The sequence below is a fragment of the Acomys minous genome (assembly GCF_964271855.1).
Source record: "Acomys minous genome assembly, chromosome: 11".
Lineage (NCBI taxonomy): Eukaryota > Metazoa > Chordata > Mammalia > Rodentia > Muridae > Acomys > Acomys minous.
Window position 1 is genome coordinate 114,447,607 of NC_140492.1, and position 27,527 is coordinate 114,475,133.

Genomic DNA, 27,527 nt, shown 5'->3' on the forward strand with positions numbered 1-27,527 from the left:
AAGCCATCAGTCATGAACGCATCTTACACAAGGGGCAAACAAGCTACAGACAGAGAGGAAGGTCCAGGAGACTGGCCATGAGGATTCAGGTCAGCCTGGCAGGGTTTTCACCCTCAAGAGGCTGTTGGTTGCTCTCCTGAATTGCTCATGTTAGGTTGATGTCAGAATATGATCCACAAAAAAATAAATAAATAAAAAATAATAAAATAAAGAACATGGCCCATGAATAAAGCTATGTGTGGAGATTTATGAGATCTTGTGAGAAAACTGCCAGTAAACAAGACAAGTGTCTTGTTAACCTCTGTTCCTCCATAACATGGGTTGTTCTTGGCATGTACTTTCCTGCCCATCCCAGGGTGTGTACTTTAGACAACCCATCATCTTACCCAATATTATCATTCAGAAGTATGTTTCCAAGCATGAGTTGTCCTGTGGCCACATACAGCTTGAACTGGTATGCCCTTGCCCTCCTGACTGCATACAACATGAACTCAAGTGAACATTGCTCACATGACCTTGCCTACCCTCAGGATGCCCAGACAGTCCAGAGAATCCAATGTGGGGTCAGCTAGGAGCTCAGACAAAATGAATATATCATTTAGACATTCAGTTCAACACTGAATTATAAACTAAGCCAATGGGCACAGTAGATGACAGACTGGCAGAAACCCAAGTGCTTGGACACGAGGAACAGGAGAGTGAGAGAAGCAATACTTAATGTTAAAGAGAGCAGAGTTATATACGATCAAGGCATGTGTTATGAGTACATGGACACAGATGCCATGTTCCTCTCATAAAGGTGCTGTTTTGGTGAAATTAAGTAATGTATTCTTATTCCCAATTTAAATACAAAAAAAGGTCAGACCTGAGAGCCCATTTGCTGCGAGCCACTGTCAGGATAAAATTAGGCAGGCATATCCTGGGTCAAGAAACCTGCTTTCTGGGCCTTGCCCATCATGATAAAAGAAGCCAGGAGACCTGGACATGCCAGGTGTGAGGCAGACCCTGGCCACCACCAGTACAGGACAGCTGATCCCTGAATCAACTCTGAACACATACGATGTAACACGCAGCAGTAACAGCACGATGTGTTTCCAACTTAGCAAGGCGTTTAAACGCTCCGGCTTCATACCCCACAGGACTGGAAAGCACTGGAGCGGAGCACGGCATCAACCGAAGAAAGCCCACAAAGAACAAAGTCTTGGGGTAGCTTACTGCACCGCCATCCATAACTAGCTTAACAGGAGCACGTGAAATTGGGTTCTGTTGAACAGAGCACGGCTATCCCATAGGAATTCAAAAAGCAAACGTGCTTTCCCACTTGCTATGGTTTTCTAAGTAAATTGTCTGGGATCCACGAGTGGGATAAACAGGAAAATGAAACGAGGTCAATCCAACATCTGCATCCTACACCACAACTGCACTCGGAGCCAGGTCCCATTTTGTTTGTCTTACAGAAACTGCTCAAGCCGATGCAGTTCAACACTGTCTATATGATTTCCTTAATTATATAGGTGATTAAGTCATCTTGCTTAGCACAGCACCTACACCGTTATCAAGATCCTTAACAAGCTCGGAACAATCAAATGAACACCCATTTTCTTAAAGCATAGCACATCGTCAATCTTCAAATCAAGAGAGCAGTAAGACCAACCTGGGCCATTTAAATACTGTGTAAGAGAACAGTGTAGTCGGACAATAATGGGCTCTGTGCGAATCACTTCCCAGGCCACTGCAATCTCCTCCTGCACAAATGGAAAAGATAAGTTTGGCATTTTAGACCTCAAAATTAAAAAAAAAAACAAAACAAAGAACAAAAAGCACCAGCTGTGGTCATATGGTGGGGGAGGAGGTCCCCTGCTGTCAGAGGTCTAGGGTCGGGGGAATAGGGTTAAAGAGGGAGGGATGGAGGGAACGGGAAGATACAAGTGAAGGGATAACAATCAGGATATAATCTGAATAAGTCACTTTCAAAAAGAAAAGAAGAAAACCCAAACAGTTTAAAATTAGGTTAATATAATGTATACATTGTAGAAGCTTGCGCATTATTTCAAAAAAGAAGGCCAAAGTAACTTTTATTTTTGTCTTTATCTATGACAAATAAAAATGTGAACTTTTACAATGAAATGCCACAGTTAAAACAGACATATAGGATATATGTAAAAATACTGAGAAAGATGTGTTATCTCAGCCTTCATACATCACTATAACAAAAGCAGTACGCCACTGTGCTGTAAAATAACCCAAAATTGAGTTTCAATGAATAAACATGAATGTATTTTAAGTATGCCAGTCACATTTTAGAATTGATACTTACATCCAGAAAGCTGACATCAATGTGCAGATCAATATCTACATCATCGATAGCTCCATATTCCCTGAAAGCAAAGATTAACATTAATGTTTTCATTTTCCTGAACAGTTAGTATGTGACTGGTTGTTTTAAATAAAGATGTCACTAATTCTGACTGCTGATTTCTAAAAAGGAGGTTACCTTGGGAATGAATAAAATGATCCAGTTTACTTGGACTGACAACTTTTTTAACCTATTTATACTATAGAACACACACACACATACACACACACACAAACACACACACACTCAAGAGTTCCTTGGTTCACAGTACCAAACAGTCTCAGTGCTCTGGGTCACGACTGTCTTTGCATGTGATTGCTCCAATATTTCTACCCACACAGAGGACAAAGAACCAATTTTAAGAAAGCAGTTTCTGCTATAAGGAGGTAAGGGGCCACTTGAAAATGGTCCAAGTGCTGCTACTTACACAGCACTTTGTCTCAATCAGTAGCCCTGAGTCTGACACAGTCAGTGACATACAGCTAAATAGTAATAGTGTGATCCATAAAGCTATCACAGCCAATATCCGGTTTGGGATTGTTCTGCTCCCTTGTCTCTCTATTTATGTACACGCTAATCCAGCACCCTGCCAGAGAGCGCTATCCCTGGGTCATATAACAGCATTAGGAAGAACAAGTTGTGTACAGCACAGTTTTTAAATTTAATGAAAAGTCAGAGAAAATTGGTCATAATATTCTTCACATGCATGTCTATATGTTTATATGCTCATATAATTTTTCTGAAGCTATGAATTAGTATAGAGAATCAAGGATAACGTATGGAAATAACCAAAATTATAGAAGACAATAGACAATGCTTAAATCTGAGCTCATAACTGGCAGAAAAACTTCTCAGGACTTTACATACATGTGATGATTTAATGGCCACATAACAAGGCTAGAGGTATAAATCAACTGGGAGTGTGTCTACTATGCATGTATGAACCCCTGAGATTGATTATGAGGTACTGCACAAAACCAGAAATGGTGGTGCTTGCCCGTAATGCAGCACTGCAGGTAAAATCAGGAGGATCAGAAGTTCAACGTTATCAGCCGAGTAGTGAGTTCAAGGTCAGTCTGGATTATATGAGAAATAATGGACAGAAGGAGGGACAGCGAATGGAGAACTGGGGTGGGCAAAGAGGGGAGCCCAGAAATATTTCAGATACCACTGCTCACAAATTTCACTGTATTTGCACGTGCCTTATAAAGTAATAAAGTAACTTAACGCATTAAAGCTCCGCAGCAATCCTGGAACTTGAATACAGTATTTGTCAGTCATTTATACAAGCATTACACTGGCCCAATGTTCAACGGCCACCACTTTGCAGTGCGCACCAGTTTAAAGAACAATGGCAGACAGTATCAGGTCCTCATGATAACCTTGTGAGGGAAACAATTTACCATTAACATCAGTGAAGAATTTGACAAACAGGAAAGTAAAATGGTTGTCAAGTGGGTAACACACCCCCACCCGTGCTCAGGCAAGCCACCCTTCCTGAACTCAGTGGGTCACACACAAAGACATCAAAGCAGGACAGCGACTTGATGAGAAAGGTTCAGCGGGAGAGGAGGGACGAAGGAGGAGAATGAAAATAACTAAATTCGTTAGATGATTATACGAGGCTGTCAAACATCTTAACAAGTCAGTGGGGAGTCCATCGACATATACCCAAATCCAAACTCAGTAAAACTGTTGTGTGTTGTACACACTGACAATACAAAGACAGTACACAACAGTGGCATGTTTACAGGGTTCTGAGGATAAAATTTTATGACTGAATGATCCTATTATTTAATTTACATAATTTGCATAACTTAATAAAAAAATCTAGCCAGAGCCTTTCGGTAATTTTTGTTTCTGTGACCAGATGTATGAAGGTAGATATAATAACTTCTTCATTTTTTTCCGTAAAAATATGTCAAACCATGGAGCACATTTTTCTTGTATTTTAGGAAATATGTTTTAAGTTTTTCATGCTAACGTTTTAGCAACTAATTACTGACACAAAAATAGACTTTTTATAATGATAACATCATCATAACATCTATGTTCTTCAGACAAGAAAGCTGCACATTTTGTATGAAATTATATCAACAAACATGAAAAGAATAAGGATCAAACGAATAAATTTTCTTTATGCCTGTAAGTTTCAGGTACATAAAGCTTTTCCTGTGGTGATGATGAAGAAAATAAGCATGTTAGGAATTTTCAGGCACAGCCATTCTCCACTACACACTGCTCGGCTGCTCGGTTTCTACTGCGTCTCTTCTGCAACTCCCTTGAAAAGCAAAATCCGGTTGTCCTTTATTGGGTATTAGAGACAAGCTCAGTGGTCATAATTTACTAGCTGTGAGCATAGGCAAATGGCTCATGAACATCACAGATCACTCAAGTTATACACGGAAAAAGCCAGTCAACACATGTGTTGGCTTGAAGGGGATATCCACAATAGTCTAGGGCAATGGTTCTCAGCTTGGGGGAATCAAATGACCCTTCACAGGGTTCACCTAACCGTCGGAAGACACAGATGTTTACTTTATGATTCGTCGCAGTAGCAAAATTGCAGTTATAAAGTAGCAACAAAAAAAATTTTATGATTGGGGGGGGGGGGCTCATCACAACATGAGGCACTGTATGAAGGGAATTTGACTACTACGTGGTCCCCAGCTGGTGGTGCTGTTTGGGAAGGCTCAGGGGGCGTGGCCTTGTTGGAAGAAGGATGGCACTGGAGGGGAGCCGGGATGTTAAAGTGATTTCAAATTCACTCTCTCTGTCTCTTGCTTGAAAACTGAGAAGCGAGCTGTGAGGTGCTGCAGCCTGCTACCTCCATTCAGCTCCGTTAACACTAACCCTCTTGAGCACCAAGACCAAACGCTTCTTCTAAAAGTCGCCCTGGCCATAGTGTTCTGTCACAGCAAGAGAAAAGTAATACAACATAGTCAAATATGTTCAACAGAAGTTTCCAGGAAAGAAGTGGCCTTGGCAACAACCATCCCAATGTTAATCCCAAGAAAATAACAAGGCATGGGTGTAAACCTCACCTGAATTAATACATAAAGAGGAAACATTGGAAAGAGCTCAACACTATAGTATGTTAACGTTAAAAAAAAACCTTGGGCCAGCAAGCTAGCTCAGTGGGAAAAGACCCTTGCTACGAAGCCTGGCCTGATTTTGATCCCTGGGATCCATGAGGTGGAAGGAAAGAATCACAATCACTAAAGTGACTCTTAGACCTCCACAGGCAAATGCTCACAAGCATGTGCCTCTACACACACACACGCACGCACGCACGCACACATGCACACACAGACACGCAAAACAAAACATCCTTTCTACTTTGATTGCCTCATTTCTATTTTTCTTAAACCATCTTAGTTTTCATGGTTTTTGGCAAAATTCAATAAATGTTTTTTTCTAGAAGATCTCCTCCTACCTCACCCTCACAGGCTTGAAAAGAATGTTTGTATAATAAGCACAGTCTCCATTTTAAACTCATTTTATTTAAAAAGTTACACACTTTATAAAAATACAGACATAGCCACTGAGCAGACAGGTGATACTATTATGTTAGAGGTGGAAAAATGTACTAAACTAATTCTTAACAGTCATCAGACATTGATCTACTTGAGAGACAGACAGGGTCTCAGCACGCGACCCAGGTAGCTCTCCTGACTTGTATTCCTAAGGGTGCGACTGCAGGCATGAGTCATCACAGCTGGCCAGAGATGCTGGCAGGTCTTATGTTTACTTGACACACAAACTAGAGTTATCAGAAAATTGAGAAAACGACGCCATAGGACCCAGCTACAGGGCATTTTCTTAGTAATTGATGGGATCGGGCCCAGCCCATCGTGGGTGGTGACATCCCTGGGTTGGTGGTCCCGGCTGTATAAGGAAGCAGGCTGAGCAAGCCGGGGTGAGCAAGCCAGTGAGCAGCGCCCTCTTTCTGGTCCTGGTGTTTCTTCACAGCAATAGAGACCCTAAGACACTGGACACCATGATTTCTGCTTCAATCTCACTGGAATCTTTATATATGGACTATAAAGGATTCTTCTTGTTATTTCTTTTCTTCAGTATTAGTGCTTTCTTAGTGGTTCTTCAAAATCATACCTTTAAATGGTTGTAATTAGAGCATAGCAACTGCGAAATAAATTAAAATACTTGGATATATCTGATTGCATCCTAAATACAGACAAAATGTTTCCTCAGAAAAAAATGTCTGCATATCTGTCTGCGCATGTGAAGACAAATGCATGGAGTGACTTATTTCAGATTCAAGACGTTCGCTTAGCTGTGATGTACAGGGTTAGAGTGACTTGCGATCACAACAGATAATTTATCAATCACTACTTCCCATTTCTTCTTCATGGCCACACCTTTTTCCCCTCCTCTTTACAATTCCATTAGCAGAATAACTGAGTTTGTCAGAGCTTGAAGACTGTGCTTGAGAGTCAGAGAGGAAAGATTCAAACAAACACAAAGCCCTCGTCCACAACAGGTTTTCTACAAGAAGCCGATAGAAAGAAGTGATCAGCATGCGGCGTGTCTCATTTTAAAACCATTCATAGTGAACATTAAATATATTAATATTCCACATGTGATTTCTTAAAGACATTTCTGTTCAAAACTTAGCCTGTCTCCTATTTCTGCCACTGATTTCTTTTTTTTTTTTTTTTAAGGAAGTGAGATGCTTGGTTCCAGCACTCCACCTCACCACGGCAGAGCGCGGGGGCGGGGGGACACGGCCTGAAGAAAGCAACTCGCAGTGTGTACGGGCAGAGATCTGGAAATAGTGGCACTGGCTTCTGTTTCTGTGCTGTAATTCAGAGTTCACAAACAGCGCTGCGCATATGCAAACTCATCTCGGTGGTGATGCCCTGTTTACATAATGCCAGTGACTTCGTGCTTCCCACTGAGAGACAGAAAGCAAGATTACAGTTTGTCCAGATGGAGTGACCTGGTTATCAAGACCTCTTCTGTACCCGAATAACTTTCCAGAGGTCTCAGCAACAGGAATGCGGTATCAGGTGGACTGCTGATGTATGAAAGCAATTCCAACTGTGACTGTGTTCTGGATGTGGGTTTAAGCTCATGACAAAACAATTTCCTGTACAGTTTCTATTTATTTGCTGTGAAGAGACCACACCAAAATTGAATTTTTTTCCTTCGTTTTAAGATGAGGGAAATAACAGAGAAAACGGTCTGATGTGGGTGTTTTACCCTGGCATGGCAGGTCGGGAAGATGTGCTACATAACGTTCCCAGCCGACCAACAGTCTGACTTTTGTTCCCTTAAAGAGCTTCTCTTTAAGTCAACATATTCTGAAAATCATGTGATTCTTAGATACTTAGAGGTGGTGATTATTCAAAAATATCTGTGCACATCAGAAGCAACGGTATGTGTCCATAATGGAGGCATGTAGGAGGGGGAGGTAAGAGAAGGGGAGTTCAAGGCCCATGTGAGCCAGGTGATGAATCCCAGGACCACGGCAGCTCCCAGTGGAAAGGAAGAAGATGGAGCTTCGTGGTCCACTGCAGCAAGCCCAAGACCCTGGGCCTAATCATCAGTGTGATAAAGAGGAAGACAAGCTTATTGTCAATAATCATATCTTTGTGAAGACGCTGTGGGAATCCAGTCTACTCATCTTCCTGTATTTAACGACACTAATCAGGAAATGCTCCTTAGCCCACAATGGTGCACACACCTTTAATCTCAGTATTCGAGAGGCAGAGGCTTCCAGGCCAGCCTGGTCTATAGAGTGAGTTCTAGGACAGCCAGAACTATAGAGTGAGGCCTTGTTTGAAAGAAAGAAAAAGAAAGAAAGAAAAAATAGGAAATGAGGGAGGAAGAAAGGTAGGTAGGTAGGTAGGAAGGAACACAGGCAGGCAGGCAGGAAGTCAGGCAGACAGGCAGGCTAGCTGGCTCACCACAAGTCATAGGGAACAAGGCAGAGAGCAGCATCCCCCATGGCTTCAGCATCAGTTCCTGCTTCTGTGTTCCTGCCTCTGTGTTCCTGTCTCTGTGTTCCTGTCTCTGTGTTCCTGTCTCTGTGTTCCTGCCTCTGTGTTCCCGCCTATATGTTCCTGCCTTGCGTTCCTGTTCTGGCATCCCTCAATGATAAACTATAAAGTACAAGCAGAAATAAGCTCCCTCCCTCAAAAAAGCAATGCTCCTAAGGCATACAAATATATATTAATATGTATAATATGTACACTATATTGAATATTAGATGATGCTGGCTTTCCTTCCTCTATAAACCCCCATTTGTTAATCCTGTTGCAATAGATACAATAACTTGATCAAAATTATTTGTGAAAATGCTTCTTATAAAAAACATTTAGATACCTAACTTTCCCATATTGACTACCAAAGTAACTGTATATTTATAGATACACAATTCTACCACAAGTTGTTGAGAAATAAAGGCTTGCTATTATTAATTGATTCTGCTTTCAGCTGAAAGGCACTGATGTTTTGAGAAGATGTGTAAGAAGAAGAAAGACACACCTTCCTGAAACATCTGAAAATCCACAGCTTGCATATCTATCTCCACGTGTCTATCTCAGTGTGTGTTTCTGCCTAGTGTGGGAGAGATGTTTGTGAATGGGCCAAGAAATATGCAAACTTAACCACCAGGAAGAAAGCTTGGCAAGATTAAAGCTTTTCCAAGGCTGTTATCCAACACAGCTAAAAATTTCTCTAAAAGACAAGCTGAAAAGATTTTAGATGCAGACAAGAGAGAAATGTGATCTTTGTGAGACACAATAGTGCATAAGATGAACAGAACAAAAAGTTGCTGTGACTTTGTGGTCAGCTTTAAAAAACAAACCCTTGATTTTGCTTAAAGAGAGTGCAGGCTTCGGGAGCAGAGGCGAGCAGGAAGATCTGAGCTATGGAAGCTTCCATCTCCATTACATTTGTGTTTGGAGAATATTCCTCCTTCCATTTCTTTGCACAGTGCAAGTCTTCCTGTCCCTGCCCTGGTTTTCACGCACAGATATTTTTAATGCCCTCAACTCAGTGTTGGGAATCAGTATGGTAGATAGGGTATGCTACCAGCCTGCAGGTCTAGGGCTTCCTTTGCTGAATGACAGGTGTCTATGTGGGCTTGTGTGTGTGGTAAAGAAACACTGCCAAGACCTCAACAGCTCAGCACTAGTGATCAATACCTCACCCCGCATGGCCCTGAGACAGCTCACTGTCATCACTGAGGTGCTAAGGGGAACAAAGTCTACAAGACACAGAGACTCATTCTCCAGCTTATGTGACATAATTCACTGAAGAGAACCACTATGTGTCTATGCCAAGTATCAAAGGTGTCAGGCAAAGGCTGCTGAATCACATGGCAGGAAGAGGAGAAGCAAGAAAAGGAATCAGTTCCTAGGAATGATGTAAAGGCAAAGACAGAGGACCAGACGGACAAAAGGGAACTTCCTGAGTGATGCCAAGGTTTTGTTTACCTTGGCTTTTATGTTTTTTTCTCTGTTTCATTTGTTCTCTTAGAAGGTAGCAGCTTGGTGGTTGTTAGTCTAGTGCTATCCACTGGTTCCTCCAACCGCCAAGTCCTCGGAACACTGCGGTTCCTCAAACATCAAATCAGAAGGCTCATCCCAGCAGCCCGTCAGTAAGTGGCGATTAAAACATGCAGCTCTCAAGAGCCGGGAGCATCCGGGATGCATCAGGCTTTGGCCACAATAAGATGCTGAGTATTCACTCCGACGATGGCAGGTTTGTTTTTAAATGAAAGATACCATTGTCATAAACAAAGTGTCAGTTATCTCGGATCCACGTTAGACTTTTCACAAGGTGACTACCAAAACCATCTCTTCCCCAGGGTCATGGGAAATTTCCTTCCATTTTTAAGATTACTCCTCTTAAAGTATTTTCAAATGATGTTTTCCTACACTATTTTATTATTTTATGAACACACGACTGGAGAACTCTACATTTACAATGAGAAGCATGCACTAGTGCATACAATTACATGATCAGGATAAAACACAGATAGTCTGACCACCGGACATTTCTCCTGCAGGATCTCACTCGCCTCTCAACACAAGACTGCATCAAAGTCATCCCAATGACGACACCCATGGCTCCACAAAGCCACTCACTATTTTCCTTTTGATGTCAGGATGGTTTGAGCTTCCGTTATCAATTTTAGTAATAAATCTCTGTATCAATTACTTTTTCTATATCTACATTTAGCCTGAATTTAAATGGGATTTGCTTCAACCTAGGCAATCAGCTATTTCTGTCTCTTATATGGAACTCAGAATTGGTTAGCTGCCTTTCTCATTAAACGTCACATAAAAAAGAAAAAAAGATGACACCAAATAGCCTATTGTGCATATTAAGGTACTTTTGCTCTTCAAACTCCATTAACTTCTTATAAGCCTCAATTAAGTAAAAGAACAGCTAATTAGAACAGTCTGCTTTCAATAGACTTAGAAGATTCCAAGGCCTCTGCCTAACTACCCATTTCCCTCTGTGTCTCAGGACTGAAGTGGAGGCTGTAAATTCATTTTTATTTACTTAAAGTAAATCAAACAAATTCTGTGGTGGCTCACTTCATGTCATGGGACCTCGAGAGACATAGCTAGAAAAAGATCTAGACAAGGCAAGAATGTGGCTTGTATTGAGGTTTAAGTGGGATCAAAACTGTTGTAAGAGAAACAGACAAGGAGAAAAACATTCAAGTCATTTATGACTTTTAGGTATTTCATTTGATTCAAACTCCAAGCACTTATGTAGTTGTAACACATCCTGAATGTTAATAGCACTTTTACTAATAGAAAATCCTAATAGGTATCAACCAGACTTGCCAAGTATGTTCTTACAAATAACTGGTAAGGACACAAAACTTTCATAGTCATATGACAGCTCAGAAAATATGGAAATGTGCTTTAGAAACATCTTAACTATAAAAGGCATGGGGGTGCCTTCCAAATATAATGCAAAGTAACTAGAAAATTCATTAGTTACAGACTAAAACACACTACCATTCACACTACCATGCACGCAGTCTCCCACCTCCTTCAGTGGCTCTGTGACTTACGTACATCAGTAGACTTACAGAAACTCTAGCACAGTAAATAACTGCAGTGCTTTTTCTTTTCTTTTTTTTTTTTTTTCTTGATAAAAGACCTTGCTCGCCCCAGATGACCTTACACTGGCAATGCTCCTGGTTCATCTTTCCGAGTGCTAAAATCACAAGTGCACGCTGCCATTTCTAGCTCATTATACTTTTAAAGACTTCTACTTTCTCACATTAGCTCTCAAAATGAATTATTTCTTCAATGCAACTAATTTAACTTTAAAGTAATATGTAAAAGAGCTATGAAGCTGTCATTTTGCATCAGGGAAGACACAATAGAATTCTTCAAAAATTTTCCGACATAATCGCCGAAAATAACTTTATTTTACATTAATTACCCTGATAGAAAATTCCAGTGGCTTATTAAATAATTGTAACGCAACGACTTTCTACCTGAGAGAAACTGCGTGTGGCCCATAGAGCTCTCTCACGGCAGATAAATCAGCCTCCAGCTGAGGGTGCTTGTGGAGCTCCCCGTCGTAGTTCACCTGCCAGGAAGGATGGTGCAGAATTAAGTGAGGAGAATCAAAGGAACCAAACAAGCCTAGGCAGAAGCCTCCTGGCATGACAGGCTAGCCAGCAGCATCTACACAAAGTCCTTTGGTTCACACACGGTTAGGACAACTCATTGTTTTAAAGTTAGAATTACGCTTTTGGAATTCATTTCAAGAAAATTCTCACTACAATTAGAGTCTTTCTTATTCATTTATTTTATATGCATGCATATAGGTCGTATGTCCATATATACTATACACTACAGATGTATTTTATATATATATATATATACACACACACACACACACACACACACTCAGTATGTCATGTTTCCCTATTTAGTGGTCCGTATGCATTATACAATTAGAGAAATAAATGAATCCATTTGCTAATAACATGGACTATTGTTATGCTGATTTCAGTGGGAACCCAAATGTTTTATTCTTTATCTCTTCACAACTTTCTTGTTCCTTCCATGACATGACAAAAGCCAAATCAGTATTTATCTCTCCTCCGGTTCCACTACGTAAGTAGCAAGCAGTAGATCAATGTGCCTATCTTTGATAACAACTCCAGACAAGTATGGTTGGTTGACCAGGAGCCTCTTTTACCCAAGGATAAATCCAGAATCCAAAAACTGATGAATCACAAGGCCAATTCAATCATGGGCCCCAAGAGGTGATTCATCAAATTGAAGAGTCTACCATCAATTTCTGATGGCTTTCTTAATCTGTTACTCCAATTTATCTTCCTTAAATTTCGTCTTTTGTCTCTTGTGGTCTTAAAAGGCCAGCATAAACATCGCCAGAGCGGTGGCGTACTCGAACACCCCACAGCTGACACTGCAGTTCTCCTCTCCTCACTTCTCCTGTCCTGGCCTATTTGCTGGGCTGTGAAGTAAAGTGACACTCGTTTCTACTCAGTGTGACTTATGACCACTGCTCCTATTTGCTTTAGGTTAATCAAACATCTGTCTACATGATGGAATACTCCAACGCATGATGCCTTCCAACGGCAAGGAAGAGGAGACAGGGTTATTTCTCTGAACGTTTACTACGGAGTTACATCATAGGGGATACCCTTTCTCTACTTCCAACACTTTTAGTGATCCATCTTTCACTTTTCAAGTTACTTTTCTAAAGAAATGCAAATGTTTAAAAGGAGTGAGTGACCGGCAGATGTTCTGGAAAGTTAATTTAGACTGAAGAAAAAGCACCAAACTCCCCTCTGGAGGAAGGAGTGGTGTAAACAAATTTCAGACTCGGAAGAGGCCCCTTCTGCACCCTGGTGAAGTGCTGCTGCGCTGGGTAGGGAGGGACTGGGGCACCTAGACATTAACTCCACGGAGAGAAGCCCAGCATGCCACACCCACGTCTCTACTGCCCGGCGCTTGTCTGATTTACCAAGTACCAACACTATTCACAACACACGTCACGCTAATTCTTTTCCCTACTAACTTTTTCCTTAAAGGCCCACTTAATCCTATCACCCTACCCTTGAAGGACACAAACTACAAAGGCATTTGATCAAGGAGGTCACAGAAACCTACCACATATATTGGTTATATCCTAAAAATCAAATGCCTGATTTTAAAGTTTATTCCCATTATTCTGGGAAATTATTGCACATAATGATACATATGTAGTCAGGATATTTATGCATATTTAAAAATATTCCTCCTATATTTTCAGTACAATGAAACAATTATTTCTAAATAATTATAGCCAATCAAAATTTGTAAAAATCAACCATCTCCAGTTTAAAACTAACAATCTATGTTTTTGTTAGAAATACCAACATTTACAAATATTTCTTGTTAAGTGTGTGAGGAAGAAAAAGTGTCCTTGTTTCCACTCATGAGCCATCTATGATCATATGATCAAAGCAAAGGGCCTATTTGAGGGAGACAGAAGACCAGAAAGAGAGGAAAAAGGGGTGACTAAAAACAGAGTAGACCGGTACCTATGTGTGAAATGCCACAGTGAACCCCATTTCCTTACATGCTAACCAAAAATTTAATAACAAAGAAACGATATGAAGAGTCCAAACGATAATCAAAACCAAAGTGCAAAACCTTTAAAAGTAATTAGGACATAGATGAATGTGAACGAATGGTTACAGTGAAAAGATCTGTAAAGGAAATCTTAATTTCTGAAAACGTGTGGGGTGTGGAACATAAATTATTCACACTTTCTGCTTACTGACTGAAGCCTGAGCAACTTCTGGGCCCTCGCCTCCTACCAAGACGAACAGGACTGTGAAAACCAGGACTGGGTGTGGAAGGCGGGTCTGGTTGCCTACCTGTCCTCCGTAATAAAACTCCTCAGAGTCATTGTCGCCCTCTGAGTCCTCTTCCACCGTGCTGTTCTGCCGTGACTCCTTGACATGGTAAAGAAGACAATTCCGGTCAAACAAACTAGAGAGCATCCGTAACAGGCAGGTCATGGCATAACGAGGGGGTTTTAAATGTTGTACACTGTTGCTCCAATAAAACTTCAGAACAAAAAGGCGTTACAAAGAGATAACTTTGTAGGTGTACTTGGTTCTTTCAGAGAAGTTTACTGAAAACAAACCTTTCTTCATGTCTGCTTCCTGAGAAGCTAACACTTGCAGTTTCACATTTGGTGGGCCTGAAAAACTGTATAATCAATCGTGCCTTGAGCTCTCCTGGGATAAAATATTTAACAGGCTCACACTAATTCAACTCTTATTAAAAAGTTCGCCAACATTATTTATCCAAGACGGTTTTCCACTCTGACTGCCAACACAAAGCTACAATATGAAAGAGGAAACTTGGAATGCAATAATATAAAAATGAAATTATGCAACTAAGTAGGAAGAGAATACAAATACAAAGAGAACTTTCACAATATAAAAATGATTTGTTTGGAAAATTCAAATTTTAAAAGAGTGGTTAATGTAATATGATTTAAACTTGATGTCTGAGTTGTTAATTAACCGAGCAGAACATCTGTCATATATCCAAAGTACAGTGAAAATTCACAATGGTATTTCTATCACTGTCATGATGAGCAAGTATTTTTTTTCTTTAAAAAAAAAAGAAGAATAAAAGCAGCATTTCCTTTGCATTCAGAACTTCATCTATCCATGTTGCTAATCATGCTCAAATTTCAAGTTCTTGACGAAAATGTAACAGCCAAGAAGAGGGGCTTTGGATTAAATGAAATTCTAACAGGTTTTGGTCAAGGACAGCTTTATTCAAGCAGTCATTGTCACAGTGGACGAAGGATGGAAAACACAACGATGGTGAGACACTAAGGGCAAGCAAGGGTCACACGGCAAACCTAACAACTGATGTGCATGGTGGCAAGCAAGGGTCACACGGCAAACCTAACAACTGATGTGCATGGTGGCAAGCAAGGGTCACATGGCAAACCTAACTACTGCTGTGCATTGTGCTGTCTCTGTCTAGTGGCCTGATGGAGCTATTCAGAGATCAAATTAAAAAAAAAAACAGTGGAGGGTTTTTATTTGTTTGTTTCTTGAGAAAGTACCAAATTTAAAAGCAAGGATAGGAGACAAATTTGTTTTAGGTTTTAAAAAAATGAATAAAAAAACCCCCAGAATATAAGTCTATTCTCAGGTCTATGTTACCTTGGCTTAGAAGGTCACCACCCCTTCTACAAATAGAATGTTAAAGATCCCATCAAAATTATATATAGTTATGTACACTTGTGATATAAGGGATATTGGTGTTTCCTTGTCAACTACACTGCTATATATGAAAAATAGAGAATTAATTACATGGCATCTATATTCACTTTATTTAGATTCTTTTCTATTAAGTTAGCAGGAGCTTCTTCTGTGGGTTAATTTTAAGTCACAATTGGCACCATAAAAAAAAGCCTCGATTCTCTGTTTTATTCACCACACACAACCATAATCTAAATATGACACTAAATAAGAATGCCTGGTGGATTAAAAACACTATCAAAATTTAAAGGACAAATGAAACATAGTTTACATACCTCCCCATTTTCCTTTTGTAATTTGGATCTTATGGACAAACAACAGTTGATATCGTTTGTTTTTCTTAATTCTGCAAGAAAGAATTTTTAAAGTTACTCTGGATTTTAGCATATTATTTGCCAAATATTCAGGAGTTCCTAGATAAACACATGCTATGCTTTTCTCCCCCTTTTGTGAAAAAAAATGAGAGATATTTTGAAGGCAAGCACTTCTGATTTTTCACTGTGTGTACAAATGTTAGCCAATCAAAGAGCAAGCACAGAGATTTCTTCAACTCTTATGATTTACTTCAGAGTCACTTCCCTGCCCTGGGTTTTCTGTAGCCCAGCAGTTCTCAACCATCCTAATGCTGTGACCTGACCCTTTAATACAGTTCCTCATATTGTGGTGACCCCAACCACAAAAGTATTCCATTGATACCTCATAACGGTAGTTTGGGTACTGTTATGAATGTCATATAAATATCTGATATATTTGATGGTCTTAGGCCACCTCATGAAAATGCTCTTTGGACCCCCACAAAGGGGTCATGGCCCACAGGTTGAGGACAGCTGCTGTAGTCAGTTTGTCTAGTAGAGTCATGATGGATGAAAATAATTTCAACAGTGATACATTATTGAAAAGCTATCAAACTTTAGATATAAAAATTATATAAGCAGATTTCTCAAAGGTAAATATATGCATTTGCTATACTGAAAACAAAAACACCTAAGCAACAACAACTTTTTAAACTTAAGCTGGGAAAGAAAAATATTACATGGTTGTTACCTGTTGCTATTCTATGGAAAATTACAGGAATTGGGTCTGTAGTAACTAGCACGTCCTCATCGTTTTCTGAACTTGACACATAGGTATTATCTGCAAAAAAATATGAGTAAAGACACAGTATCCTGAGTATATATCCTCTATAAAAACAACAGAACTATATCTTCGCTTTAATCCCGTTCTCATTAATGGCATACTACTGTTCTTATTAACTAAGAAAGAAAAGTAAGCAAACTGCAGAGTCCGGGGTAAATTAAGCAGAAAATTATGGCCTTTTCAAAGGTGCCCATAGCACCTCACAAGAACATAGATTTTGGAGAGAACGTGTTCAAAACCACGCTTTCCTTTTCCATACTTAGGGAGAAGGGTTTAAAACACAGTCTCCCTAAGCATCCTAAACACAATTCAGCATCCTCCTGCCTGTCTCTTAAGGCCTCTTCACCAGGCCTGGCTCCTCACACATTACTAATTTCGCCTAAGGAAATCCAGCATCGTATGCGGCTGGCTCACAGGACAACACTCTGCTCACCGTAAATGTCTATTTCAAAAGGCAGAGTACTCAGCTGAGGAGAAAACTAGAGGACATCAGATGATTTTTTAAAACTAAAAACCAAACACGCTGGTAAGTGAAACAACCCTTTTCCTCCACAAGCTGCTTTGGTCATGTTGTGCATTTAGCAATAGAAAGCAGTCTAGGACACAAAGGGAGACCCTGTCCAAGACAAAAATAAAACCTAAAAATATTAGAAGGTAAAGGAGACAAAGAGGGAGGAAAGGGTGGAAACTCTAGGCAGGGATTTGCTGAAATTACACCCTCATGTTGCTATTAGGTAAGCCACTATTAAGTCTCACCAGAATCATTCTTCTATAAATTAATTTTTATGTAAATGTATCATATACTGAACATTAAATTTCATGTTAAGTCCTTACATTTATTGCTCACAATTTTACCTCTAGAAAAATATATAAGTTTATCAATTTCTACAATAAATTTATGTCTGTAAGTATGACAAAAATGTGTTGTAATAATATAACATCCAGTTGTTTATTTTTGTCACTAATGACTGAAGAGCACCACAGTACAGCCAGCTCATTAGCAATTGTCCCATAGTACACGTGTTGGAAATGGCCAAGTGTGTATGGGGATTTGCCACCAAGTCTGATGGCCTGGGTTCAATTCTCAGGAGTCACATAATGGAGGCAAAGAACTGACTCCCTACAAGTTGTCCTCTGGCCTCCACATACATTCATAACACTATATATATATACACACACATATATATAAATGCACACATATATACACAAACATATATATGTATATATATATAAAATATATGAAGTGTTATACTATAACAACATATTATTTTACCATACTTAAAGATCTATATTGAGAAACATATACTGAAGATATTGGTAGATATATATATGTGTGTGTGTATAGTACGTATGTGTGCTGTATTTTGGATATGGTGGCACACATTCTTAATATCAGCACCCAGGTCAGAGGCGGGGTGATATCTGTGAGTTTGAGGCCAGCCTGGGACTACACAGTGAGTTCCAGGGTGACCAAGGCTACACAGTGAGACCCTGCATCAAAAAACAAACCAAAATTAACAAAGTAAAATAATCTAAAGGCAAACTTTCTATAATACAGCTACTACTAACTTACTAAAATTCAGACACCTTCAACAAATGAAAGCATAGATCAATTTCTGTTCAAATAACTGAAAGAGCATATCGTAAAAAAAACACCGAGACAGGTCGTAACAATCTCACTGTGTGGTAGCAGTGAGAAGCTGAATTTTAGCTGATAGACTTGAGTCAGTGTTGTTCCCCTCTCCTTCAAATGTACTATTTTAAAACACTAAAATTAAGTAAGTTATATATACATATACATGTGCATATTATCGATAGAAAGACTTTACTCAGTTATCCAGCGCAGAGAGAGGGTGATATAAACTGAGCGGAAACAAGGCATGTGGGCTCCATCCCTCTGACGAGCGTTAGCCACCAGTGGGCGTGCTTAATCTCCAGATACCACTGGGGACAGTGTGACATGTTCACGGTTACTGAGTGGCCTCACATCACAGACCAGGAAGCAGAACTTGTATAGATTCATCTGAGTTAGATGCACATCACGACATGGCCACTTACATGGATTCTCTTCTGTCAATAGCTTCATGCATTCAGATCAGTGGTAAAAAGCAGGGGTGGGGGTAGAAGGTGAGCTCTCTATTACAGGTAAACCTCTTAATTATTTTTCTTTTATTTATTATTATTATTATTATTATTATTATTATTATTATTATTATTATTATTATTATTATTATTATTTAGTAATTGGTGCTGTGGTGGTTTTGTTTTCAAACATGCAGACACTGTGTTTCTGCATGAGACCTTCTTGCCCGAGTCACCACTCCCCAACCCCCACCCCAAGTACTGGGATGATAGGCAAAGTCAGGCCAATTTCTCTTAAACCTTAGTTACTCTTACTGATGTGAATCTTTGTGCTACTTAATAAAACCAATTCTGTCTTCCCTATAACAGGGGAGGGGAGGCGAGAGGTGTGCCTTAGAGGTAAAGCACTCTCCTAACCATCAAAGCTTAAAGAGAAAATGCATAAGAAAACAGCATTTCAAAGCGAGTCCTGGACAGCCAAAGCTACACAGAGAGACCCTGTCTCAGAAAAAAAGAAAGAAAGAAAGAAAGAAAGAGAAAAGAAAAGAAAAAGAAAACAGCATTTCGGTAGGAAGGATGGTAGCAAAAGCCTGCATTCCCAGAACTCAGGAGGAGGCAGAGAGACAAGTCATTCTAGGCCTTTCTCAGTGACAGAAGACTGTCTCAAAACCAAAGAGGAATGCAAATGAAAAGGAGGGAGAGACATTGGAGTGACAGAACATTAGAGCTGGTGGCTGCCAGCCAGGAGGAGAGATAAGAATCCGTAAGCCGGACCCCTTTCGCAATCCACAGACCACTGGGGAAGCATTTTGTACTGAAGTCTAAGGAAATGGTCCAATAAGGCATTAGGCTTGGAAAACAAAGAAGAATAAAGTGTGTGACTCAGTTTGACCTTTACATAAAATGATAGGTAAAACTGTGCTCAGTTTTTATGAAAACTAAAAAAAAAAACAAAAAAACAAAAAACTGATGTGTTGAATTGTGTTTGGCATGAAATGACATTGGAAGGTAGGAGTGTTCATAACCTTCAAACGATCTCTAAGAGACCTCTGTACCTCTCTGTAGTTTGGATTAGTCACTATACTTTGAAATTCTGTTTCTGACTCAGTATACTCTAGTCAGAATGTTCTCGGGCTTGGAGCAGCGTGTGTTGAACTCCTCATTACGATGTAGTAGTCCAGCTATAGCTAATTTGTGATCACCAAAGAGGCAGAGTAAAGAGCACATTACATCTAGACTCTCCTATCTGGGGAGGTAAGAAATAACTAGCAATGACTCTTCCTCAAAAGCACTGTTTTCTGTGTCGGGAAGTTTATGATTGCTGACTCAGGCTCCTCACTCATTATTACTCTGCTCAGAGTTCTTCCGGATTCTGTCTGAGAAGCTGCGTCTGTCTGTTTCTTCTAGGTTATTGAGGTCAGCCATCTCACTTCTGGGCATGCCCCATGAAATTCAATCAGTATAGCCATAAGCTATCTACACTCTCCTGTACCTTGAAGAATTATTCAACACGACCAAGATGTGGAAGTAACCTAAATATCCATCAACAGATGAATAAATGAGGACATTGTGGTAAATATATATATAAAGTAGTAGTCTACTCAACCATCTGAAAAAAGAAAGAAATCCTTCGATGAAGTGGTGAACCTGAAGAATATGAGGATGGGTGACACAAGCCCAAAACAAACTACCCCTGATCTCCTGCATATATAACCTAAGGAAGCTGAAGCAGAAGAAGGTGAGGGTAGCCCTAGAATGTGGTTACCAGGGCCTGTGGATAGGAAAGGAGAAAAGTCTTGGTCAAAGAGTACAAATAGGAAGGTATAAGATAAGGAGGTTCCAGCACTCTAACACACAGCCTGGAGGATGATGTGTGTGTTAACTGCTTTGATTATGGCAATCACTATACAGTGTGTGTGTGTGTGTGTGTGTGTGTGTGTGTGTGTGTGTGTGTGTATACGTGTACCAAACCAACATACTTTATCCTCTGAATATATTTGACTATTTGTTATATGACAAATATGTTAAAGTTTTTAAAACATAGGTTTTATTCTGGGAGACAGGGATCAGGAGGAGAAAACTGCATCCACAACATTCACTCAAAAGCTGTAGCATCTTACAAGATATAAATGCCTGTTACCTGTAAAAAACATTTACATGTCATGGGCCCTATTTTGACAGAACGTTAGGATTCCAATTTTCACTGAAGTTGCTAATTCATAGTTGTAAATGACGTCCAACTATGTAATTTGTTAGTTAGGCCTGTGGAGCTACAGGGACCAAAAAAAATCCAGAAACTACTACCTCATTCCTCTAGATCCAACAGAGAGATGGAGAAGAGATGGAGAATTCAGTCACCACAGTAGCTCAGCCTCCTAACTAGAGAAACTGTGAGCATTACAGACAAGCAGTTTGGTCTTAGCGGAGCCAACCTGTGACTTGCTATGTATGCACCAGTCTCAACTCCGTCACTATAAAGTTTCACTGTAAGACTCGGAGAAGCCGGAAGGTTACATCACAGTTTCGCTTGATTTAAAGAGTGACCTGGAATCGTTTCGTGTGCTCGCTTGCATGAAAGGCTGGCTCTAGATCTTCATTTCATGGACATAGACTATGAACTGAATGTTAATCAATAGTGGAACAAAACTGTAAACTGAAAACTGCTCCAGGGATGTAAGTGGGTGTGGCACACCGCTCCTGACAGAGGAGGGCAATAAGGACACACTCAAAAATCCTGAAATTTGCAAGCAAATGGATGGCACTAGAAATGATCGTCCTGAGTGAGTTAGCCCAGACCCAGAAAGATATACATGGCATATACTCACTTATAATTGGACACTAGCCCAACAGAGATGTCCCCTGAAAGTCTTCACTTAGACAGAGATTATGATAGATACTGGGATTTTCTATTAGGACTCTAGGTGAGAGAGGTAAGGACGAATGGGGAAATAGAAGGATCCAGAGGATCCTAGCAACCCACAAGAAGACCATTAAGGCTGGCAGATCTGGACCCAGGGAGGTCTGCTCAAACTATTGTACTAATCAAGGACAACGCATGCAGTAAACCTAGAACCCCTATCCAGATCTAGCCAATGGACACCACATTCTCCACAATCATGTGGAGAGCAGGGACTGACTCGGACATGAACTCTGGTGCCCCCCTATTTGACCACTTCCCCTTGGTGGGGAGGCCTGGTATCACTCAGAGGAAGAGTAGGCAGGCTACCAGGAAGAGACCTGATAGGCTGTGATCATATGGTGGGGGATGAGGTCACAGACCTAGGGGAGGGGAATAGGATGGAGGAGAGAGGGAAGGGGGAGTGGGAAGATATAAGTGAGGGAATAACAATTGAGATGAATTTCTGAATAAATTACTTAAATAAAATTTTTATTTAAAAAGGACATACTCAAGGCAAAGAAAATCCTATACCATCAAGAGTAGATGATCAGCTAATTGGTGAGCCACAGCATCCTCAAAAGGGAGTTAAACAAGCCCATGGACATTACCAGAAGGGATCGGTGAAGGCAGCATCAGATTATTGAAAAACAGTAAAAAGATCTATTTGCTTGAAAGAATTTTAAAAATATACAAAAGTCACATAAATGAACCAAAGTGTGGGAAGAGAAGAGGAAATATAAACAACATGAATGAAAATAGAAAAATAATCAAAGATACAAAAGAACTTTTATTTTTTACAATAATAGACCAAACAGTATAAAATACTGTTTCTTCAAAAAGAAAACAGACATTTCAATAACATAGTGACTTCCAAATAGACATACGGTTTTTAAAAACTTACTGAGATGGAACACATAGAAAACTGTGGCGGGAGAACTGAACGTGCCCTGAGCATACCTCGCCAGGTCCATAAAGACAGGCCCAGGCAGGCTTGCTGGCTTGATCTACAAACGCTCAGAGAGCCAGGCGGTTCCATTAGCATCTCGCAGTCCATAACACCAAGTACAAAACAAAGCATACCCAGTCCCAGCAGGTAGCATAAAAATGGTTACTGGCCAGACCTGTCATTTTACCACTAAAAGAAGGAAATGATTGTTCAACAGATGCTGAGTAACAATGCAATAACTTCAATAGCCATGAATGTTCAAACATGATAGATAAGAAAAACATGGCGCTTCGTTTTCTGACAAGTACAAACATGCTGCTTCTGATACAAAGCTGCCTGTCACTGAGAAATATCCCAGAACCTCTAGAAGTGGGGGTGGGGGTAGGAGGGGGGAGAGGGTGAGGGGTTGGAGGGAAGAGGGGTATCGGTTATTAGAAAAGAAAAACACATAACCTCATGTAGTCTTTGTCAGTCTGTAAAAGTGAAATAAATTAACTAACACAACCCAAGCAAATCTGGATTCATTTTTAATAAAAGAGAAAATACTACTGAGCTAGTGCTCACTGTGGGGTCCAGAAAAGCACTGATCACACGCCTTCAGAAGCAACAGTTACCAGAGTCGAGACGCAGGTCGATGTGACCAAGCTCCATGTCACTAGGAAGCATTATTTGGTTTCCTCAGCACATATTCTTCAAGTGTGAATGTTATGATTTCTACTTTTTTATGATTGCTGCTTTTTCTTCCTTGCAGAGTTACATTTGGCTGCACACCTGGCAGTACTTGGTACCGTATTCCGTCTGGTGTGTCTGATGTACCTGAGACACCAGTCAATTCTATGCTCAGCTGTGGTGTTTAAACCAGAGTGCACAAACCCACTTCTCCCTCCACAAACTGAGCCCTGCTCTGAGAAGATCAAATACATATTTAAATTCTGTTACCTTACCGAAATGAAATTATGCTGGAAACCTAGTAGAACCCAATGTCTTATTAAATTTTTTCAAATTTTAGGGGTTGAAGAGACGGCTTGTAAGACTGAGACCTCTAGAGCGATCTCTAGTCTATTCCTGGAGTCCCTACTGAAAGACGGAGTTCGTTGTAGATGCAAATGCATAGGAATTTATTGAGCCGATGTGGTGAGGTCTGTCAAGCTCTTTTGAGCTGCAGATCCTGAGAAGGAGAGGCATGGGCCTTTTATAGGTTTTAGACAAAGAAATGAGTTTTACAGTATGTGATTGGTTGAAGCAGTTCCAGGGGCATTAGGAACTTTTTTTGTTGGGAGGGGTAAGTACATTCCTGGGAAAGTGGAAATTTTAAACACAAGCTGTAACACAAACTGGCCGTCCTTGAGTCACGCTAGACTCTTCAAGGTTTTTCCTGTCCCTGCCAAATATCTGATATCAATGTCTGTCCTTGAGTCAAGCTGGACCCTCTATAAATTTACATGCTTTGGCCTTAATGGGGGTCCTTAAGGGAGGACTGGGCAGGCTGACTTTTTCCAGACTTTGGCCTTAATGGGGGTCTTTAAGGAGGGGGGACTGGTTCCTTCAGGCTCAGTGGTTTAGAGCACCGGCTGCTCTTCCAGAGGACCTGGTTCAATTCCTAGTGCCCACATGGCAGCTCACAACCATCTGTAACTCTAGTCCCAGGAAATATGACACCCTTTTCTGGCCTCTGTTGGCACTGTAGGCAAAAGACGCACAGACAGGCACATAGGCAAAACATACATGCACACGTACGTGTGTACACACACACACACACACACACGCACACGCACACGCACACACAGACTAGTTCTCCTCAATTCTTTGGTTAGGCTTGTAGCCTTGGTGACAGAGTACTTGTCTAGCATGCACAAGACTGTGTTCAATTCCCAAAACGGCAACAACAAAAATTAAGATAAAAATAATTTTAAGAGACTGGAGAAGCGATTCGATGGTTAGGATCACTGGCTGCTCTTCCAGAGAAGTTTCACTCAATCCCCGGCACACAACCATCTATGACATTAGTTCCCGGGGTCCCAACAAGCATGTGTATGGTGCACATATAATGCATGCAGGTGAAACACTCATACACATAAAGTAAAATATGTAGACGTGTAAAAATTTAAATAAAGTAATATTTAACATTTTACACTGAACCAAGTTATTTCCAAGCAGCAACCCAGTTGGGATGGGGCTGGGGGGTGGATGAGGACAGAAGCCTAATTACTACCGCCCTGCCACCAGAGGGAGCTAGACATTGGGGCTACTTGGTTTACTACACCGCACCACTGCAAGTAAATAAAAAATTTTCTAAACTGGGCTAGCTGTGCTTTCATAGGGAAAACATACCTAATAGTTTTCGGTTTTCTGTTTGTTTTCAAGTAATTTCTCTACCAGTGTGCACAAATATGTGTGTGAATGTTTTTTTAATTGTTTATTGTAACAAGGTCTCTCTGTAACCCTGGCTGTCCTGGAACTCACTCTGTACACCTGCCTGGCCTCTTAATTCACAGAGTTCCACCTGCCTCTATCTGCTGAGTGATGGAATCAAAAGTATGCGCCACTACACCCGGCCTGTGTGAGTTTACTTTTAAATATAATTAGCATTCCTAATTTGGTATGAAGATATTGTCAAACATTTCATTAGCGGTTTATAATTTTTGTGTCCATTTGCAGTAAACATGTAATGTTTTTACAAAATGAAGCTAACATGTGTGTCCATGAGAATGCCTTCATCGGGAAATTACGTTTGGTTCTGGGCCTGGTGTTAGGAGCATCTCCACTCAGCAGGATCCTTCCCCTGTCTTTATGCCTCGTCTGCCAATGCCTCATGGTTCCACGCATGTACACACATTTCCAGAGGAACAAAATAGTCAAAGTTGTTTAATAAGAACTTTAAGGAAATGCATACCTGGGTAATCCTCTGAGACGTGGACGGAGTAGGACACACTATAAAGACAGGGAAAAAAGAAAACACTTCAGTTAGTGTGGAGAGCTTTTACATACACACACACACACAAAAAAAATCTAACCACATGCTGCCCATCTATTTGTACGAAGACTAATATAAGCACACTGCCCACACAGATCAGAAAGCTAATTTAAAGTGACACAGGATGTGTGCTGGCGTGAATCTGGGTGTCAGAGTGTCTTCTTGAAGTAGCCATTCCCTCAACTGATGCTTTCCTTCAGCTCATAGGCAGGTCTTTCCATTTCAGCGACATGCAAGGCTCTTCATGTGAGGGTGCTCTGTTCAGATCTCCCCAAGTTTTCTTTCCATACCAGAGAGGATGCTCTGTAGCTATACAGAATTCAGAATTTAAACTGTGCATGCGTGTGTGCGCGTGTGTGTGTGCGTGTGTGTGTGTGTGTTGCTGAGGAAGGAACCACCAGACACCCTGACATCCAGCAGTGCTCACAAACTGAACATCTATTTTTAGCATTGCTTCTCCGTAAGAGTTGTTGGGGGAAAAGTCATTTTACTCAAAACTAATAACATGACAGATGCATGCAACTAAGTTATTCTTCTTACTTCTGTCTTTCAAAGCATTATATACAAAATGCTTTCAGCTCTGAGGACTACACTGATTTAGAGAAAAGTGTAAAATGTATGGCAATAATTTCCCAACTACTTTCTCAGGAGCCCGGAGGCTTCAACAAACTTATTTCAGGAGACAGAAATTTAGATAATCTATGTGTCCATTTTTCTATGTCTATCAGTAAGACTACCCATCCCTTGAGGTTAAAGCTCCGCATCCACTCCTGTCCATGTCAACTGGTTTGGTGCATGGTGCCCAGGACTCATACAATATTAGTCATCTGAATGGGTGAGTGGCGTATACAGAAAAGACAGATATGTTACTGTTCATAAAGGACATTTTGCTGCTCAATTACTATGTCAAGAAGCCAAACGTGTTAATGTGAAATCATGTTTAAGCAGAAAACTCAAAGGAGATAACAAGGATGACTAATTCAGAGAGAACTAGCAAGCAATGAGCATGGTAGAAAAGAACCTGGGCAGTATACAGCCAATCATCCACTTTTTAACTTGTAAAAAAAAAAAAGGAAGAAGAAAGAAAAAGGTTCACGTAAGGTTGCAAGGAACACACAGACTCATATTGCTTCCATCCAGTTTTCCTGCCACTTGCATCTTACGTACACACAGAAGAACACCAAAGCCAAGAGATGGACCTTAAAGCGTGTGCTCTTGGTCTATGTCACTTTGTCATGCATGTGACACATATGTACCACATAATCAAGACGCAGAACTATTCGTCTGTCACGCCTGTCACCCCTTCGTCTTAACGTCCCAGTCTCCAAGCAGCCACCAGTATTCCAGCAGTTCTCCAATTCTGTATCTCAAGAGTGTGAAATAAATGTGTGCACGTGCACGTAAAGTCAAATTCACAATGGTGACATCTTAAGGCAAAATTGGTATCTCAAAATTTACTCTAGCGTTGATGTTGAGGATGGAAACAAGGAAAAAGCACATTAGCACCCTATCATAGTTGTGAGACCATAGCAAGTCCTAGTGGGATGTACAGGGGAGGAAGAGGAAGAGAGCTACTGGCAGATGCTGAACCCCAGTCCAAACCCTGGCTCTGGTAACCACAGCGCTGAGTCAGATGCCAAGGAGGTAAAATATCAGTGTCACTGGTGCCTCAGCCTCTGTAGGTAGAATAAACACGATGCTCCACTGTGGTTCAGTTGCTAATAGAGTGGGACTCTACCACACAGCAACAGCATGCTTGTTGACCAGTCAACCCCTTCCAATCTGGCAGTTCTATATGACAGAGAAGCTAGGTGCCTGCTCGAA

General features: G+C 40.6%; 1 protein-coding gene across 1 annotated transcript in view; it reads right to left on the reverse strand.

Moving 5' to 3' along the window:
• PARP8 (poly(ADP-ribose) polymerase family member 8) overlaps positions 1–27,527 on the reverse strand; it is a 158,424-nt gene that overhangs the window by 46,641 nt on the left and 84,256 nt on the right. The window contains exons 4-10 of the mRNA XM_084801645.1: positions 25,623–25,660; positions 16,710–16,799; positions 15,941–16,011; positions 14,253–14,330; positions 11,850–11,944; positions 2,318–2,378; positions 1,655–1,745 (exon numbers count right to left, since the gene is read on the reverse strand). Coding sequence (XP_084657771.1) covers positions 1,655–1,745; positions 2,318–2,378; positions 11,850–11,944; positions 14,253–14,330; positions 15,941–16,011; positions 16,710–16,799; positions 25,623–25,660 — 524 coding nt within the window. The remainder of the gene's footprint in view (positions 1–1,654; positions 1,746–2,317; positions 2,379–11,849; positions 11,945–14,252; positions 14,331–15,940; positions 16,012–16,709; positions 16,800–25,622; positions 25,661–27,527) is intronic.